The sequence below is a fragment of the Lampris incognitus genome, chromosome 4 (genome assembly GCF_029633865.1).
Source record: "Lampris incognitus isolate fLamInc1 chromosome 4, fLamInc1.hap2, whole genome shotgun sequence".
In the NCBI taxonomy this organism is placed as follows: domain Eukaryota; kingdom Metazoa; phylum Chordata; class Actinopteri; order Lampriformes; family Lampridae; genus Lampris; species Lampris incognitus.
The window spans coordinates 6,729,979-6,746,251 of NC_079214.1; the positions used below are offsets into that span (position 1 = coordinate 6,729,979).

At 49.2% G+C, this 16,273-nt stretch overlaps 1 protein-coding gene across 1 annotated transcript in view; it reads left to right on the forward strand.

Annotated features, from left to right (window-relative positions):
* LOC130111564 (DNA-binding protein RFX7-like) overlaps positions 1–10,988 on the forward strand; it is a 31,576-nt gene extending 20,588 nt beyond the window's left edge. The window contains exons 7-8 of the mRNA XM_056278794.1: positions 5,904–6,208; positions 7,683–10,988. Of these exons, the coding sequence (XP_056134769.1) occupies positions 5,904–6,208; positions 7,683–10,988 (3,611 nt within the window). The remainder of the gene's footprint in view (positions 1–5,903; positions 6,209–7,682) is intronic.
* Positions 10,989–16,273: the final 5,285 nt, after the last annotated feature.

Below are 16,273 nucleotides of genomic sequence, written 5' to 3' on the forward strand. Positions count from 1 at the left end.
TTGCATAATGCCAAAACATTTCTAAGTCCCAGAAATTTTTTTTTATATAGGTGAAAAAAATCAAAGATGCTCAGAATCACCTGAAATGCCGAGAAAAGTGGTTTTTAGCCATTTTTAGAAAAATGCATATTTTGCATATTTATGCATAATTATGCATAATTTTAATTTTCTGGGATTTTTCCCTTACTCTCTGAGACAATACCTACCACCTCCAGAAAGAATTAGGATCATAAGTGCTTTAGTTTTCGGTCCCGCTATCTACACTAACTAACACACACACACACTAACACCACACACACACTAACACACACACACACACACACACATTACGAAAATATGGGAGTTGATTGTAGGTTACAATGAAATTCGTCCTCTGCATGTAACCATCCTATTGGATAGGAACAGTGGGCAGCTGCAGCACCCAGGGACCAACTCCAGCTCTTTCTATTGCCTTGCTCAGGGGCACAGGCAGCAGTATTAACCCTAACATGTCTTTTTGATGGTGGGAGGAAACTGGAGCACCTGGAGGAAACCCACCCAGACACGGGGAGAACATGCAAACTCCACACAGAAAGGACTTGGGACGGCCTGGGGTTCAAACCCAGGAGCTTCTTGTTGTGAGGCAACAGTGCTAACCACAGGCCACCATGCCGCCCTCTACTACTACTACTACTACTACTACTACTACTATTACTACTACTACTACTTTCAGCTGCTCCCGTTAGCAAATACTTTTTTTCCTAGGATGAATCCGGAAAGTTCCCGCCCTCAGGCGCTAGGATTGGCCAGATCTGCCTCTCAGTCAAGGCCGATGCGAACGCGCAACAACCATAACCCTAACCCTAGCCATGTTTGCTAGCTAACTGTTAGCCATTAGCCACGTTTGCAACCAAGCTAACTGCCAACTTAACTGTGTGTGTACGGTAAGCGAATATTTTTTTCCTAGGATGAATCCGGAAAGTTGACTGACAGGCAGATCTGGCCAATCCTAGTGCCTGAAGGCGGGAACTTTCTGGAATCATCCTAGGACAAAAATATTGGCCTCCCGTTAGGGGTCGCCACAGTGGATCATCCATTTCCATCTCTTCCTGTCCTCTGTATCTTCCTCTGTCACACCAGCCACCTGCATGTCCTCCCTCTCCACATCCATAAACCTCCTCTTTGGCCTTCCTCTTCTCCTCTTCCCTGGCAGCTCCATATTCAGCATCCTTCTCCCAATATACCCAGCATCTCTCCTCCACACATGTCCAAACCATCTCAATCTCACCTCTCTTGCTTTGTCTCCAAACCGTCCAACCTGAGCTGTCCCTCTAATATACTTGTTCCTAATCCTGTCCTTCTTCATCACTCCCAGTGAAAATCTTATCATCTTCAACTCTGCCACCTCCAGCTCCACCTCCTGTCTTTTCATCAGTGCCACTGTCTCCAAACCATACAACATAGCTGGTCTCACAACCATCTTGTAAACCTTCCCTTTAACTCTTGCTGGTCCCCTTCTGTCACACATCACTCCTGACACTCTTCTCCACCCACTCCACCCTGCCTGCCCTCTCTTCTTCACCTCTCTTCTGCACTCCCCGTTACTTTGGCCACTGTGCCTCCCTATGTCTACATCAACTCATTTAGCAGACACCTGTTGCCTGACGCGACCTAAGAGAGTCAGCGATAAGCAGATGAATTAGAATTTCACAGGTGTGTTAAATGCTCAGTTTTCTCTGTACATCACAGTCATACTTAAGATACACTCTGCTTTATCCCTTACTGAGGAGGTAAGAAAGGCGAGAAGGACGGGAAAGGTTCGAGGCATTTCTTCACTAAAGCGTGTGAGAAAGAGGAGTCACACCCTACGATGAAGCGCCAGATGAGCTGGTAGCAGAATCCAGCTCGGCTGATAACCACACGTCCCCTAACGACTCACATGTGTACGGCTGGAGAACATCTGGCGGCGTGTGCACGACGCTCTCGCTGCATTAACGATGTAGCGATGCACTCTCACCTCCACTGGCGTACAACGACAAAACAAAGTGGCTTTCATCCATCCGTCCGTCCATTATCCAAACCGCTTATCCTGCTCTCAGGGTCGCGGGGATGCTGGAGCCCATCCCAGCAGTCACTGGGCGGCAGGCGGGGAGACACCCTGGCTTCCATGTATTGACCAAGGAGTTATTGTAGTTTAGGGATTCCTTCACTAGCAAGGACCACACCATCAGCGAGGTGCATTTAGATTATTTATTTAAGGGCGGCACGGTGGCCCAGTGGTCAGCACTGTCGCCTCGCAGCAAGAAGGTCCTGGGTTCGAACCCCAGGCCGTCCCAGGTTCGAACCCCAGGCCGTCCCAGGTTCGAACCCCAGGCCGTCCCGGGTCCTTTGTGTGTGGAGTTTACGTGTTCTCCCCGTGTCTGTGCGGGTTTCCTCCAGGGGCTCTGGTTTCCTCCCTCCATCAACAAGACACGGATGTTAGGGTTAATACCCCTGTCTGTGCCCCTGAGCAAGGCAGTGGACAGAAGAACCGGAGTCGGTCCCCCGGGGCGCTGCAGCTGCCCACTGCTCCTATCCAATAGGACGGCTAAATGCAGAGAACACGTTCGTTGTAAGAATACGATGCCAGATAAAGTGGTGCGTCGTTCTTGTGGTTGCCGACTGCTTGGTAGGGAATCTGCCGCAGCAGCCGGGCACCGACGGACCCTCTCAGGACCCTACGAAGGGGAGGAGACAGAGAAATAGGGTGGGGGGTGGGGGGGGTAGAATACGAGAGTGGAAGGGGAGGAGAGGGTTAGGTGGGTATTCATTGGAATGCCGGAAGGGTGACGTGGCGTGGTGGTCTATTCCGTCGCCTACCAACACGGAGATCGCCGGTTCGAATCCCCGTGTTACCTCCCAACTTGGACGGGCATTCCTGTGGCCGTGTCTGCGGGTGGGAAGCCGGATGTGGGTATGTGTCCTGGCCGCTGCATTAGCGCCTCCTCTGGTCAGTTGGGGCGCCTGTTCAGGGGGGAGGGGGGGTAGCATGATCCCTCCCACGCGCTACGTCCCCCTGGTGAAACTCCTCACTGTCAGGTGAAAAGAAGCGGCTGGTGACTCCACATGTATGGGAGGAGGCCTGTGGTAGTCTGCAGCCCTCCCCGGATCAGCAGAGGGGGTGGAGCAGCGGCTGGGACGGCTCGGAAGAGTGGGGTAATTGGCCAAGTACAATTAGGGAGAAAAAGGGGGGGGGGTCAGTGACCCCAACCTAAAAAAATAAATATATATATATGTAAATGGGATGCTGGATGTGATGTGGTGAGGTGAGGTGTGGTCGTGCTCCTGAAACTCACTAGATTGGCTTCAATTATAAAACTTGGGCGTTATCACCTGACAGACTTTTTGTCCCTCAATTTTAAATTTCATTATAAGCCAAGTAGGCAAACAGAGAACACGAGGGAAGTAAGTTAAAAATGACTCATTTATAATGAACATTTTCAACAATGTCCATGACTTAGGTTTTTTTTTTTTTGTTGTTCTTGTTGAGCGAACAGTGACACAAAGACAGTTAAATCTGTGCTCTTTAAAGCTGAAATCGGTGATTTCCTTAAAGTGGCCCCCCCTCTGTCAGTGAAGACTACAAACCAGGTGTAGCAGGACTGCAAACCAGGTGTAGCAGGTCTACAAACCAGGTGTAGCAGGACTGCAAACCAGGTCAGGACTACAAACCAGGTGTAGCAGGACTGCAAACCAGGTCAGGACTACAAACCAGGTGTAGCAGGACTACAAACCAGGTCAGGACTACAAACCAGGTGTAGCAGGACTGCAAACCAGGTCAGGACTACAAACCAGGTGTAGCAGGACTGCAAACCAGGTCAGCACTACAAACCAGGTGTAGCAGGACTGCAAACCAGGTCAGGACTACAAACCAGGTGTAGCAGGACTACAAACCAGGTCAAGACTACAAACCAGGTGTAGCAGGACTAAAAACCAGGTCAGGACTACAAACCAGGTGTAGCAGGACTGCAAACCAGGTCAGCACTACAAACCAGGTGTAGCAGGACTGCAAACCAGGTCAGGACTACAAACCAGGTGTAGCAGGACTGCAAACCAGGTCAGGACTACAAACCAGGTGTAGCAGGACTACAAACCAGGTCAGGACTACAAACCAGGTGTAGCAGGACTACAAACCAGGTCAGGACTACAAACCAGGTGTAGTAGGACTGCAAACCAGGTCAGGACTACAAACCAGGTGTAGCAGGACTGCAAACCAGGTCAGCACTACAAACCAGGTGTAGCAGGACTGCAAACCAGGTCAGGACTACAAACCAGGTGTAGCAGGACTGCAAACCAGGTCAGCACTACAAACCAGGTGTAGCAGGACTGCAAACCAGGTCAGGACTACAAACCAGGTGTAGCACGACTACAAACCAGGTCAGGACTACAAACCAGGTGTAGCAGGACTACAAACCAGGTCAGGACTACAAACCAGGTGTAGCAGGACTACAAACCAGGTCAGGACTACAAACCAGATGTAGCGGGACTGCAAACCAGGTCAGCACTACAAACCAGGTAGCAGGACTGCAAACCAGGTCAGGACTACAAACCAGGTGTAGCAGGACTGCAAACCAGGTCAGCACTACAAACCAGGTGTAGCAGGACTGCAAACCAGGTCAGGACTACAAACCAGGTGTAGCACGACTACAAACCAGGTCAGGACTACAAACCAGGTGTAGCAGGACTACAAACCAGGTCAGGACTACAAACCAGGTGTAGCAGGACTACAAACCAGGTCAGGACTACAAACCAGATGTAGCAGGACTGCAAACCAGGTCAGCACTACAAACCAGGTAGCAGGACTGCAAACCAGGTCAGGACTACAAACCAGGTGTAGCAGGACTGCAAACCAGGTCAGCACTACAAACCAGGTGTAGCAGGACTGCAAACCAGGTCAGGACTACAAACCAGGTGTAGCAGGACTACAAACCAGGTCAAGACTACAAACCAGGTGTAGCAGGACTACAAACCAGGTCAGGACTACAAACCAGGTGTAGCAGGACTGCAAACCAGGTCAGCACTACAAACCAGGTGTAGCAGGACTGCAAACCAGGTCAGGACTACAAACCAGGTGTAGCAGGACTACAAACCAGGTGTAGCAGCCATTGTGGCTGGTGTGCCATCAGCTGAGCAGTAAACAGTTCCCACCCTTGTAAAAATGGATCCTGGGACCAAAGCTAACACACACAGTCTACTACCACTACCGCTACTACTACTTTCGGCTGCTCCCGTTAGGGGGCGCCACAGCGGGTCATCCTTTCCCATCTCTTCCTGTCCTCTGCATCTTCCTCTGTCACACCGGCCACCTGCATGTCCTCCCTCACCACACCCATAAACCTCCTCTTTGGCCTTCCTCTTCTCCTCTTCCTTGGCAGCTCCATATTCAGCATCCTTCTCCCAGTACACCCAGCATCTCTCCTCCACACATGTCCAAGCCATCTCACAGACAGTCCGATGTATTACAAACTACATCACACTATATGGGAACACTGTCGGACAGTCATATTGGTTGTCATGGAAACATCAGCATCACGTTTCAGTCTTTTTTCGCTGCTGGAGTTGTTTCCAACACATACGTGCTTGTCAAAATAGTTCAACGGCGGTACACAAAGACTGGAGAGTGTCTCCAACCATGGTAAAGATGGCTGGTGCACACGTGGAGAAAATAACATTTATTGATGAGGGAAAGTCACAGGTTTCAGCTTTAACCAACAGCAACAGCAACACAAAGACAGGGAAGTACGGAGTTTGAGAAGTTTAGCGACATTCCAGGCTACGACTTATCTTCGAGTCTTTTTTTTTGCGCTTCAGTTAGCTTGACTACACTATAAATAAGTGGGGTTTTTTTTATGATACATTTTGTTTGTCTCGTTTCTTCTCTTTAGAGATGAAGTCTCCACAGCCGGTCTCGGCGTTTGTTCCCACGGCGGAGGCCAATTCCTTCCAGCCTCAGGCGACCACGCTCCCGTCTCCCTCCGTCGACGCCAAGCAGCAGCTCCAGCGGAAAATCCAGAGGAAGCAACAAGAGCAGAAGCTACAATCCCCTCAACCTGGGGGAGACGGCCAGGCCATGAGGGTCGACGAGGGCCCGGCGCCTGTAGGCGGTATTCTTCCCTGCAGCAGTCCTACTCTTCACTCCCCCCAGCCGACTATTGGCATTGTGGTGGCTGCTGTGCCCAGCCCCATCACGGTAAACACAGTTCAGGGTTGACGTAAATCTAGGTCATGTGATTAAAATTACTGCCAGGAGGGCGTCCGGGTAGCATAGCAGTCTATTCCGTTGCCTACCAACACGGGGCTCGCCGGTTCGAATCCCCGTGTTACCTCCAGCTTGGTCGGGCGTCCCGACAGACACAATTGGCCATGTCTGAGGGTGGGAAGCTAGATGTGGGTATGTGTCCTGGTCGCTACACTAGCGCCTCCTCTGGTCGGTGAGGGCACCTGTTTGGGGGGGGGGACTGGGGGGAATAGTGTGATCCTCCCACGCGCTACGTCCCCCTGGCAAAACTCCTCACTGTCAGGTGAAAAGAAGCGGCTGGCGACTCCACGTGTATCAGAGGAGGCATGTGGTAGTCTGCAGCCCTCCCCGGAGCGGCAGAGGGGGTGGAGCAGAGACCGGGACGGCTCGGAGAACAGGGTGACTGGCCAGGTACAACTGGGGCGAAAAAGGGGGGTAAAGCCAAAACTAACTAACTAAATAAATGAATAAAAATTACTGCCAGCCACTCGTATGGTGCATCTATGCTGCCCTGATTATGTGTTGTCCCTCGGTACTTGATTATATACTGCTGGCCCACAGAGCCGAGGGAGATGTGACAGAATTATAGCGTTTATATGAAGAAAGTAAGTTTGTACTCTCTGAAGAGCTGCATAGAAAGGGATGAACAATATTTAACGTCGGCACAACAAATCCCAGAATGATCAAGGCTGACATGCAAAATCCCAAACAGCTTTCCCTTTCTTTCCTCACATCAGGAAAAAACAATGCAAGGGTACTCTTTTAAGATGATATTCCATGTGAAGATTTTCAATATTGGGGCGGCACGGTGGCGCAGTGGTTAGCGCGGTCGCCTCACAGCAAGAAGATCCTGGGTTCGAGCCCCCAGGGTAGTCCAACCTTGGGGGTCGTCCAACCTTGGGGGTCGTCCCGGGTCGTCCTCTGTGTGGAGTTTGCATGTTCTCCCCGTGTCTGCGTGGGTTTCCTCCGGGTGCTCCGGTTTCCTCCCACAGTCCAAAGACATGTAGGTCAGGTGAATCGGTCATACTAAATTGTCCCTAGGTGTGAATGTGTGTGTGTGTGTGTGTGTGTGTGTGTGTTGGCCCTATGATGAACTGGCGGCCTGTCCAGGGTGTCTCCCCGCCCGCCGCCCAAATGACTGCTGGGATAGGCTCCAGCATCCCCGCAACCCTGAGAGCAGGATAAGCGGTTTGGATAATGGATGGATTTTCAATATTGATTCCCGTATATTTGAATTGCAGGCAGCTAACAGCTGAAATCAAAGGAATTGCTTTGTCTACCCCCTTCAACGGACAACAACAGTCAAATTAAAGAAGACTTTTATTCATAAGACTTCAGTTAAGATTAAAGTCATGCATTGTTTAGCATTCAGTGAATGAAATTCTCCTCCAGCTGTTCTAATATCTTTTATCTTCTTGCTATGCAGGTACAGAGGAGCAGCCAGCTGATGTCTCCAAGCCCAGTAGGATTTGGGGAAAGTAAAGTGCTGCCCATAAACCTGCAGGTGGTGACGCATCCAGTTCAACCTGTGAAACAAAACCAAAAGGCCACCCAAAATATTCTAGCCAGTCCAATAAGTGACCGCTCAGCACGGCAGCGTTATGCTCAAATCTTACCCAAACCCTCGACTGCTGGCACCATTGCTTTGCGCTCGCCTTCCTCCATGCTGATCGGTAACAGCCCTGTCAAGACTGTGATGCCAGCTTGTCACGTCAGCTCAGTCAATTTGGTCAAGATGACGTCCATATCTCTTGCACCCAACAATAGCACTTACACCTCAACCCTCACAAACAGTGCTTTACGGCCAGTCTCCGCCGGGGCCGGCAGCTCTGGAGGTGCAGAAGAGGTCAGGTCCAGCCCAAAGATGAGGTGTGGGTCTGCTGCCCCTATAGCCAAGCCATGGCCGACTGCTAACACCCATAACATTGATGTTGAAATGGAAGTTGAAGCTATACATGAAAGCAGACAACATTTAAGTTCTAGTAGAGTGACACTGAATCAGGGAGGAGCAGTGGTAAACAAAGTTGGTGGGGCTGTACCAAGGGCTGCCAGTGTGCCTATACCTCAAACTAAAGGCGCCCTGGGACTGGAGGAATCATCTTACACTAAATGCATTACAAATCCATCAGCAAGTACTTTCGCTTTGGCAGCTACAGACAGCAGCAGCATTAATGGCACCAGTAATGAAAGCACTTTGCATTTGTCTGTCTCCACTGAGCAAACCAGCCTCATCTCAGGTCTAAATACCAGCCCTGCACCGTCGTTTGTGGGAAATGGTGATGGGGCATCCTCCAAAGATACTTTCTTGTCCTCCAAAAGCCCAAGAAAACGCTCAAGCTTCAGTCCAGAGTCTCATCTCTCTCCAGTCAAGAGGGTCTTAGTCTCTCAGCAGGCGGTAGGGGGCTCTGATTACCATCAACGTGAGACCAGCACCACCGCGAGGAACCACCCTATGCAAGGAACTCCGGTTAGACCTGAAAGTGCACCAGCCATCGGCAAAGTTACCATGAAAATGAACTTAGCCATGACCCCGCAAGTCCTCGGTCTTGCTAAACCCCCCTTTAGAGGCAGTGGCTTCCAAACTGTCGCCAAAACACAGAGCGAGCTACAGAGGAAAAACACTCCCACTGTTATGGAAACCAGCACTGCAGTAGCTCAGACGCCAATCCAGCAAAACCAGCAGCACACCATAGGCAATATGCAAACCATATCCACCAGCCCTGAAATCCACAAGCACTGTGCCATCAGTCACCTTAAGAGTTCTGTCGCCATCACAGGAGAACCAGGAGGAGCCCAACAACAGAATTACACTCAGTCAGCGGAGCAAGTGGCTCAGAAGAGATCATCATCCACCCCGCTCTTCCAACCTCTTCCCTTGGCGGGTCAGGCTCCAGCTTCCATTCAGCTCTCCTTGCCGACAGATATGAACTTCTTCCCCTTAGATGATGATGAGGAGGAGGATGATGATGTAACCCAGGACAGCATTGTCGAGGAGCTGGTGCAGATGGAGGAACAGATGAAGCTCAACAACCTGCAGAAGTTTGGAGGTTGCGTCACCCTTCACGGCCCGCAGGCTGCCATGCAGCGCAGCCTCGTGTCATCCCGCAACAACATGACTCCTTTCTACCCCTCCACAAACAGTAGCACCCCGGTTCAAACGCCAACCCCCACTCCGACACCTACTCCAACACCGACCTCTGACGTGATCGGAGGGGTCCGAGGCCTGACCAGAGAGAGCCCCTGTTCTCACGTCACCCCCACCACCCCAGTGGATGCCATACTGGGGAACAATCGCCAAACCCCCATTGGTACCCCACACTCGGGCTGCAGTAGCACCATCCCTCCCAGTCCAGTTGAGTGCAGGAACCCCTTTGCATTCACACCCATTAACTCCAGCACGATGGGATACTGCGACGGCAGCTCTATCTCAAGCAGCCCCGTCAAGCCCATGCAGAGGCCAATGGCCACTCACCCAGATAAGGCCAAGCTGGAGTGGATGAATGACAACTATAACAGTGGAATGGGAATCCTCCCCAGCTATCAGGATCTGATTGATGACCACTTCCAAAAGCCCCATGCCTTTGCCATCCCTGGGAAGTCCTTCCATCCTCAGGTGCGGCACCACGATACCTATTTCGGCCGTCTGACCCCCATTTCCCCTGTGCAGCAGCAAGTAGCTAGCATGGCTAACATGTCCAAGCAGGAGGGCTTTGCTGTACCCGCTCCTCTGGACACCAAAGCCCCCAACATGCCCGCAACAGCTGTCACTTTCAGGTGTCGTAGCGTAAGCCCGGCTGTGCCACAGCGAAACCTGAGTGTGAACACCGGAAACGTGGCCCCTCCACATCTCAGCCACACGGCGACGTCACCCTTCAACTCACCTGTGACTCCTGAGCTTTTAAACATTTTCGCCAAGAGCCAGGCAAACCTCAGTGTGAACAGCATGGCGCAGAGGAGCCGCTCTGTGCCACTCAACGTCATGATGCAAACCGAGGTTCCGCCCGTACAGGGTCAACACTGCAACGGCCAAAAAATCACGGCTGTCCTACTGAGCAAAATGGATGAAGAGCACAATGATGCCTTGCAGGGCCTGAGTGTCAATAACTTGCCCTCCAGTTACACAGCATGCATGAACCTCAGCCAGAACCTGGAGTCTGCCCCTGGCTTCCCCTGCAGCCCCAATCACACCTTGGTGGATTCGGCTGACACCAGCAGGGTGTTTGAGTTCCAGAAGCCAAATTACATTGTGAAAAATGTTGTTGGTGATCAACATGTTCTTTCTGCACGTGACGGCCAAGTACAATCAGCTGCACCAAACCAGCTTCTACGGCAGGACCAGGCCTTGCCGCTGACCCAGAAACCTCAACAGCAGAAGCGGGAGCAGCAGCAGCTGGATTTCAGCACGACTGTTAAAGAACTCCTCGCCAGCGGCAGCCTTACGCCTGATGGCCGGCTTTCGGAGCAAGTCTCAGAGGTGAACGCCAGGGTTTTGGAGTTTCCCGGTGAAATCAGAATGACCTCTGAGCTCTCCAGTAGCATTAATGACCTCAATACTTTGGATGCAAACCTTCTGTTTGACCCCAATCAGCAACAGGAGCAATATCAAGATGCTACGCCGGAGGAACTGATGAACGATCCGTTATTTCAACAGATCTGTAACGAGACTGCGAACTCGAGTGGATTTGATTGGCTTGAAAGCAAAGATCATCCCACTGTTGGACTAATGGGATGAACATGGAGCTTGTTTTGTTTTGTTTTTTGATTTAGTTTGATTTCAGGTTCACGTGTTTGTTTTGTGTTTACGTGTTAATTTATTTTGTGCATTTATGGCATTCTGCGACGTAACACAATGAGATTGGTCCGGTCTAAGTAGCGGGCTGAACCAAACAAATCACCTCCTCCCGTCCCAGAACAAATTTATTTAAGAACATACGAGTCAGCAGGAGTTGTGTGGTGAGAACAAAAATCTCGATCCTGTTCGATTCGTTTAATATTTTCCTTTAAGTTCGATTTAATCGTGATGCAAACAATTAGGGAAAAAAGGTTTCCAAAGAGGACCATGGATCATGTCATCCAATATTTGGAATTTCTATCCTGGTAAATAATTTGATGAGAATAATTTGCAGCATCTGTAGCACTTATAGCGTTATTTGCCTGTATTAATGTGTCTGTAACTCCTTCAGGTGGTATTTTACAGCGCAACGAGCTGGAGAAAGGGGCAAACTTGAAGGGGATTTAAATTTAAAGAATGCACTACTTTCCCCGTTATCATGAGTCATAAGTAGAAGAGACAGACTGACGAGGGGATTCTGCCGTCTAACAATTCAGCCAGGAATGAACACCAAAGGTGTCATTTAAACTGATATGTAGTACAGAGACACGCACAACCCCAACCAACACATAGTTATTAAAATAACAGGAATGTTGCCTACCAACACAGGGATCGCCGGTTTGAATCCCTGTGTTGCCTCCGGCTTGGTGGGGTGTCCCTACAGACGCAATGGGGCAGCGTCCGAGTGACGTCGCAGCATCACTGTCGCTATGGAGGCGTCACAGGAAGTCAGACATGCGGAGCACGTTGGACAGTACAGCATGGCTGTGTTTACAACACCAGCTCACGTATGTGCTGGCGGATATCTCATGATATTAAATTATGCAAAAAACGAAGAGCTTAATTCTAATGTAGTCTAGTGCAGTGGTTCTCAACCTTTTTGGGGTCTTGGACCCCCCTGCGTATTTTTGATCTACCCTGAGGACCCCTCCACCTGATCTTGGGGGAGGGGGGTTGCAATTTGATAGAAACAGTAGAAACTGCATTTTAAATTGCATTATAGCATTTATTCACTCTTTGAGGCAAAAATAAGAGCTTTCAGTTGTAACTTAGATATAGTTAACAAAACAGAATTCTTATGCAGTAACTTTCAGATATATGTAACAAAACAGAATATGTATTCAGTTACTTTCAGATATATGTAACAACACAGAATATGTATTCAGTAACTTTCAGATATATGTAACAAAACAGAATATGTATTCAGTAACTTTCAGATATATGTAACAAAACAGAATATGTATTCAGTAACTTTTAACAATGCAAACGGGAGCGAGATCTCTTATTAAAATCCAATAAATTACACTTGTGAAACAGATGTAATTAGAGAAAAAAGTCCTGTTACCCTTTATAGTTTAGGTAGATAAAGGTCTCAGTCACATCTGAGTAAAATAATCCTATTTCTATAAATGTCACAGGGTCTTTTTTTTTAAAGATATTTTATTTTCACGGACCCCTTGCAATTACACCACGGACCACTAGGGGTCCGCGGACCCCCGGTTGAGAAACACTGGTCTTGTGCATCCGATGTCTGACTTCCGTTTGCTGCGAAGCTTCCGCTTCCGCTCGGGAAGGGCTAAAAATGGCTCATGGACGCTGCCCCGTTGGCCGTGTCTGCAGGCGGGGAAGCCGGATGTGGGTAGGTGTCCTGGTCGCTGCACTAGCGCCTCCTCTGGTCGGTCGGGGCGCCTGTTCAGGGGGGAGCGGGAACTGGGGGGGGAATAGCGTGATCCTCCCACGCGCTACGTCCCCCTGGTGAAACTCCTCACTGTCAGGTGAGAAGAAGCGGCTGGCGACTCCACACGTAAGGGAGGAGGCATGTGGTAGTCTGCAGCCCTCCCCGGATCAGCAGAGGGGGTGGAGCAGAGACCGGCTCGGAAGAGTGGGGTAATTGGCCGGGTACGACTGGGGAGAAAAACAGGGGGGGGGGGGTAATAACAGGAACGTCAAGACAGTCCCATTGTGTTTTCTTCGTGACACGGTAGCAACGTAAATATCTTGATCAGCTTTTCTAACATTTACGGTAAATGGAGGGGCTAGTGTTATACATTTTTCAGTTTTTTTATTCTTTAAATAAAACTACACGAGAGGAGAGAAAGAAAAAAAGCCTAACCAGCTCATAAGATGGATGCACTAGATGGTCTCATGGCCTCACATGTACATTTGTGTGTTTTTTGCTTTTTAATTTCTTCAACGTTGACTTGACCCACTGCGTCTACTGGCAGCTGACTTTATGAATGAGTGACGGAGACGAGTGGAAGTTAAACTAAACCGCTGCTTTTACAGCCAGTCAGGTTTCATCCACAGTGTTGTCACCCTGTGACCCCAGATAGCAAATTTGCTGTGGCCCGGACCCGTCCCACACCCGACACTTCATCCGGCCCACATACCGCGTGGAATGACGGCACTTGGGCGGTCCGCTCCTGTTTGCCAGATCTGGGCCAGAACCAAGCCATAGCAATGTGTGCCACGTATTTGCCAAAGGTGGCCCATATTTGTTTTGTGATATTTGGGCCATATTCACCATTTACCACACGGGCCACTTCAGGGTCACATCCAGATCACATGCTGCCCAGAGCACCGCATCTTTGCCATAAAAGGCCCACATCTGATTTGGCACATTTGGGCCATATTTGTTGTTATACATGTGGGCCACTTCAGGCTGCCATCCAGTTTGTCAGGGCCAGAAGAAGGCCAGCAGTGCCGCATCACTGCCTGAAGTGGCCCACATCCGGATGCTATCTGGGACTAGACTGGAAATTCAAAAGGTACAATGTGCGCCTGATTAAATTGTCACTTTAAATGCTGTATTTACTTGCAGTGCTCGTCATACACCCGTTTTTTTTTTTTTTTAAAGCTTGTAAGCGATTTTAACTTTTGTTGTGCAGTATTTAAAGGTTTTGAGCCGAATTCATCGCTGGTGGTCATGTCAGGCATGTTACGCTACCTATTTATCGTATTTATTAGTTTTATTAATGACATGTTTCACCACCAGCAAGCAAATGTTTATCAACCAGTCAGCAGCTGAGTTGTGGACAGGAGGCGTCTGTCCGCCAGAAAACAAAACTCGGGGGACTGAAAGCGTCCTGTGTGGATCCACGTGTCCCTTGTGTTTATCGATGCACTTCCTTCTATAAGTGGTTTTCTATCCTTTGTAGAAGTCAATAAAAAGTATCATAGGGAAAAAGTGGGATGAAAGAATCGGACTTGGGGTGAAATCCGGCCATGTGGACCTGCGGGCAGCGGTGTCGTAGTGGGGGGGGGGACCTACCAGGGCCCAGAAGGGGGGAGGGCCTTGGGGAGCCTGGAATTAAAAGTGTTTTGGTTTGCAAATTTCTAACTAATTAGTGTCATAACTTCAGTTTAAATTTGGCGCAAGCCTGAGGCCCCTCTCACCCCTTACAAAAGGTGCAAAATGGTTTAGTCCGCCCCTCTCTCTCTCAATGCAGCTCATCTAGCCCTGTCGCGAGTGACTGCTGATACGAGCACAGAGTCACGTCTTTCCAAAGGAAAGCAAAATCTGGGCTCCGGTAAAGAAAAGAACAAAGGAAAGGGAGGGAAGGCAAAATGAGGGAGAACCACTGCTGAGTAATTTCTTCCAAAAGAAAGGAGCGCTAGGAGCTTTTAAAAGAAAGGTGGCTAGCTAACTCCTACTACCACAGCTAGGTAGCAGCTAGCTAGCTTACTCTTTACTCCTACTACCTCAACACAGTAGGCGTTAGCTAGCTAGCTAGTACTGGAACACATGCAGTGTCATACATTTATCAGCATTATAGCTACAAAGTCATATGAAATTACAAGGCAAAATGAGGGAGAACCACTGCTGAGTAATTTCTTCCAAAAGAAAGGAGAGCTAGGAGCTTTTAAAAGAAAGGTGGCTAGCTAACTCCTACTACCACAGCTAGGTAGCAGCTAGCTAGCTAACTCTTTACTCCTACTACCTCAACACAGTAGGCGTTAGCTAGCTAGCTAGTACTGGAACAGATGCAGTATCATACATTTATCAGCATTATAGCTACAAAGTCATATGAAATTACATCTATGGACATTACCTAGCTTAACATGGAACACATAATATTCAGTATGCTAGAACTCAAAAAAGTGATGCGTGAGAGACAAAAGAGGGAAGGGGCCCACAGAGACTGCTTATGTGTATGGCCCAGAATTTTGCGCTGCACCCCTGCCCGCGGGACACGGGAAAGGAGAGGGGGATGTAGAAGAGAGACGGCCAGTCACATGGCGGTCTGTTTCCTCTAGCTCGGAAGAAATGTAACTTGAGTTTTGAAATATGCAAAAGACTTGCTTATAGACAGCTTGCACTTCAGTTTAGCTTTTGGGGAAAAAAACTGTGTTGTTTCTTTGTCACTTGAAGGCATAAACCTTTATCTGAAAACTGGTGAGGATGACCAACAGAAATGCACTGATGTGGATGAATGAAACAGGGAGGGTTTCATCCCTTCAGCTACAGCTGCAGTCTTTTGGGGGGGGGGGTTGTTGTAGATAGGATCCTCTGTTTCTCTGATTAGCTTAGCACTCACAAACTATGCACTTCTCCCACAACGTAGCTCAGAAGTAGCAAAAAGGAGGAAAAGTGGAGAAAGATGTCAAGATCTTTATTAAATTATATGCAGAATATTAATATATCAACGATAAACACTCAAGGGGGGTCTGCAAACAAAAAAAGACAATCAAGAAGCTGTTGAAAGAGATTTTTCTCAGTCTTGTTAGAAACCTGACCTGTGAAAGCGGATTATTTAGCGTTAGCTTTCTGTAATTTAATCAAGGAACAAAGAAGTAAACTTACTAGTAAGTCGGCCGTCACGTTTCGGTTAGAATCTGTGATGCAGACCGTGTCTCTGTGTCTTTATGTCCTCGTGTCTTTATGTTCTGTGAATCTGTACAACGCTGACTCGTAATGGGTTTGGGTGACGGGTGTGGGATGAAGCTGAAGTCATTAAGAGCGGGCGAAGCCTTGTTTTTCCCCCGTGTGGAGGCCTGAACACTCGGAGGGATGTGGACTTGGTGTTTGGTGGACTTCACGGTTCGTTAGCTTCACCTGCCCGAACCTTGTGCCCATACCAGAGCAGCACACGCAGGATTTTAGATCCGACCAGTGGATTCCCTGTTGGACAGGATAAGGATTACATTTGCTGATTTGGGGCCGTGAGTTCTCTGGAGGATCGCGT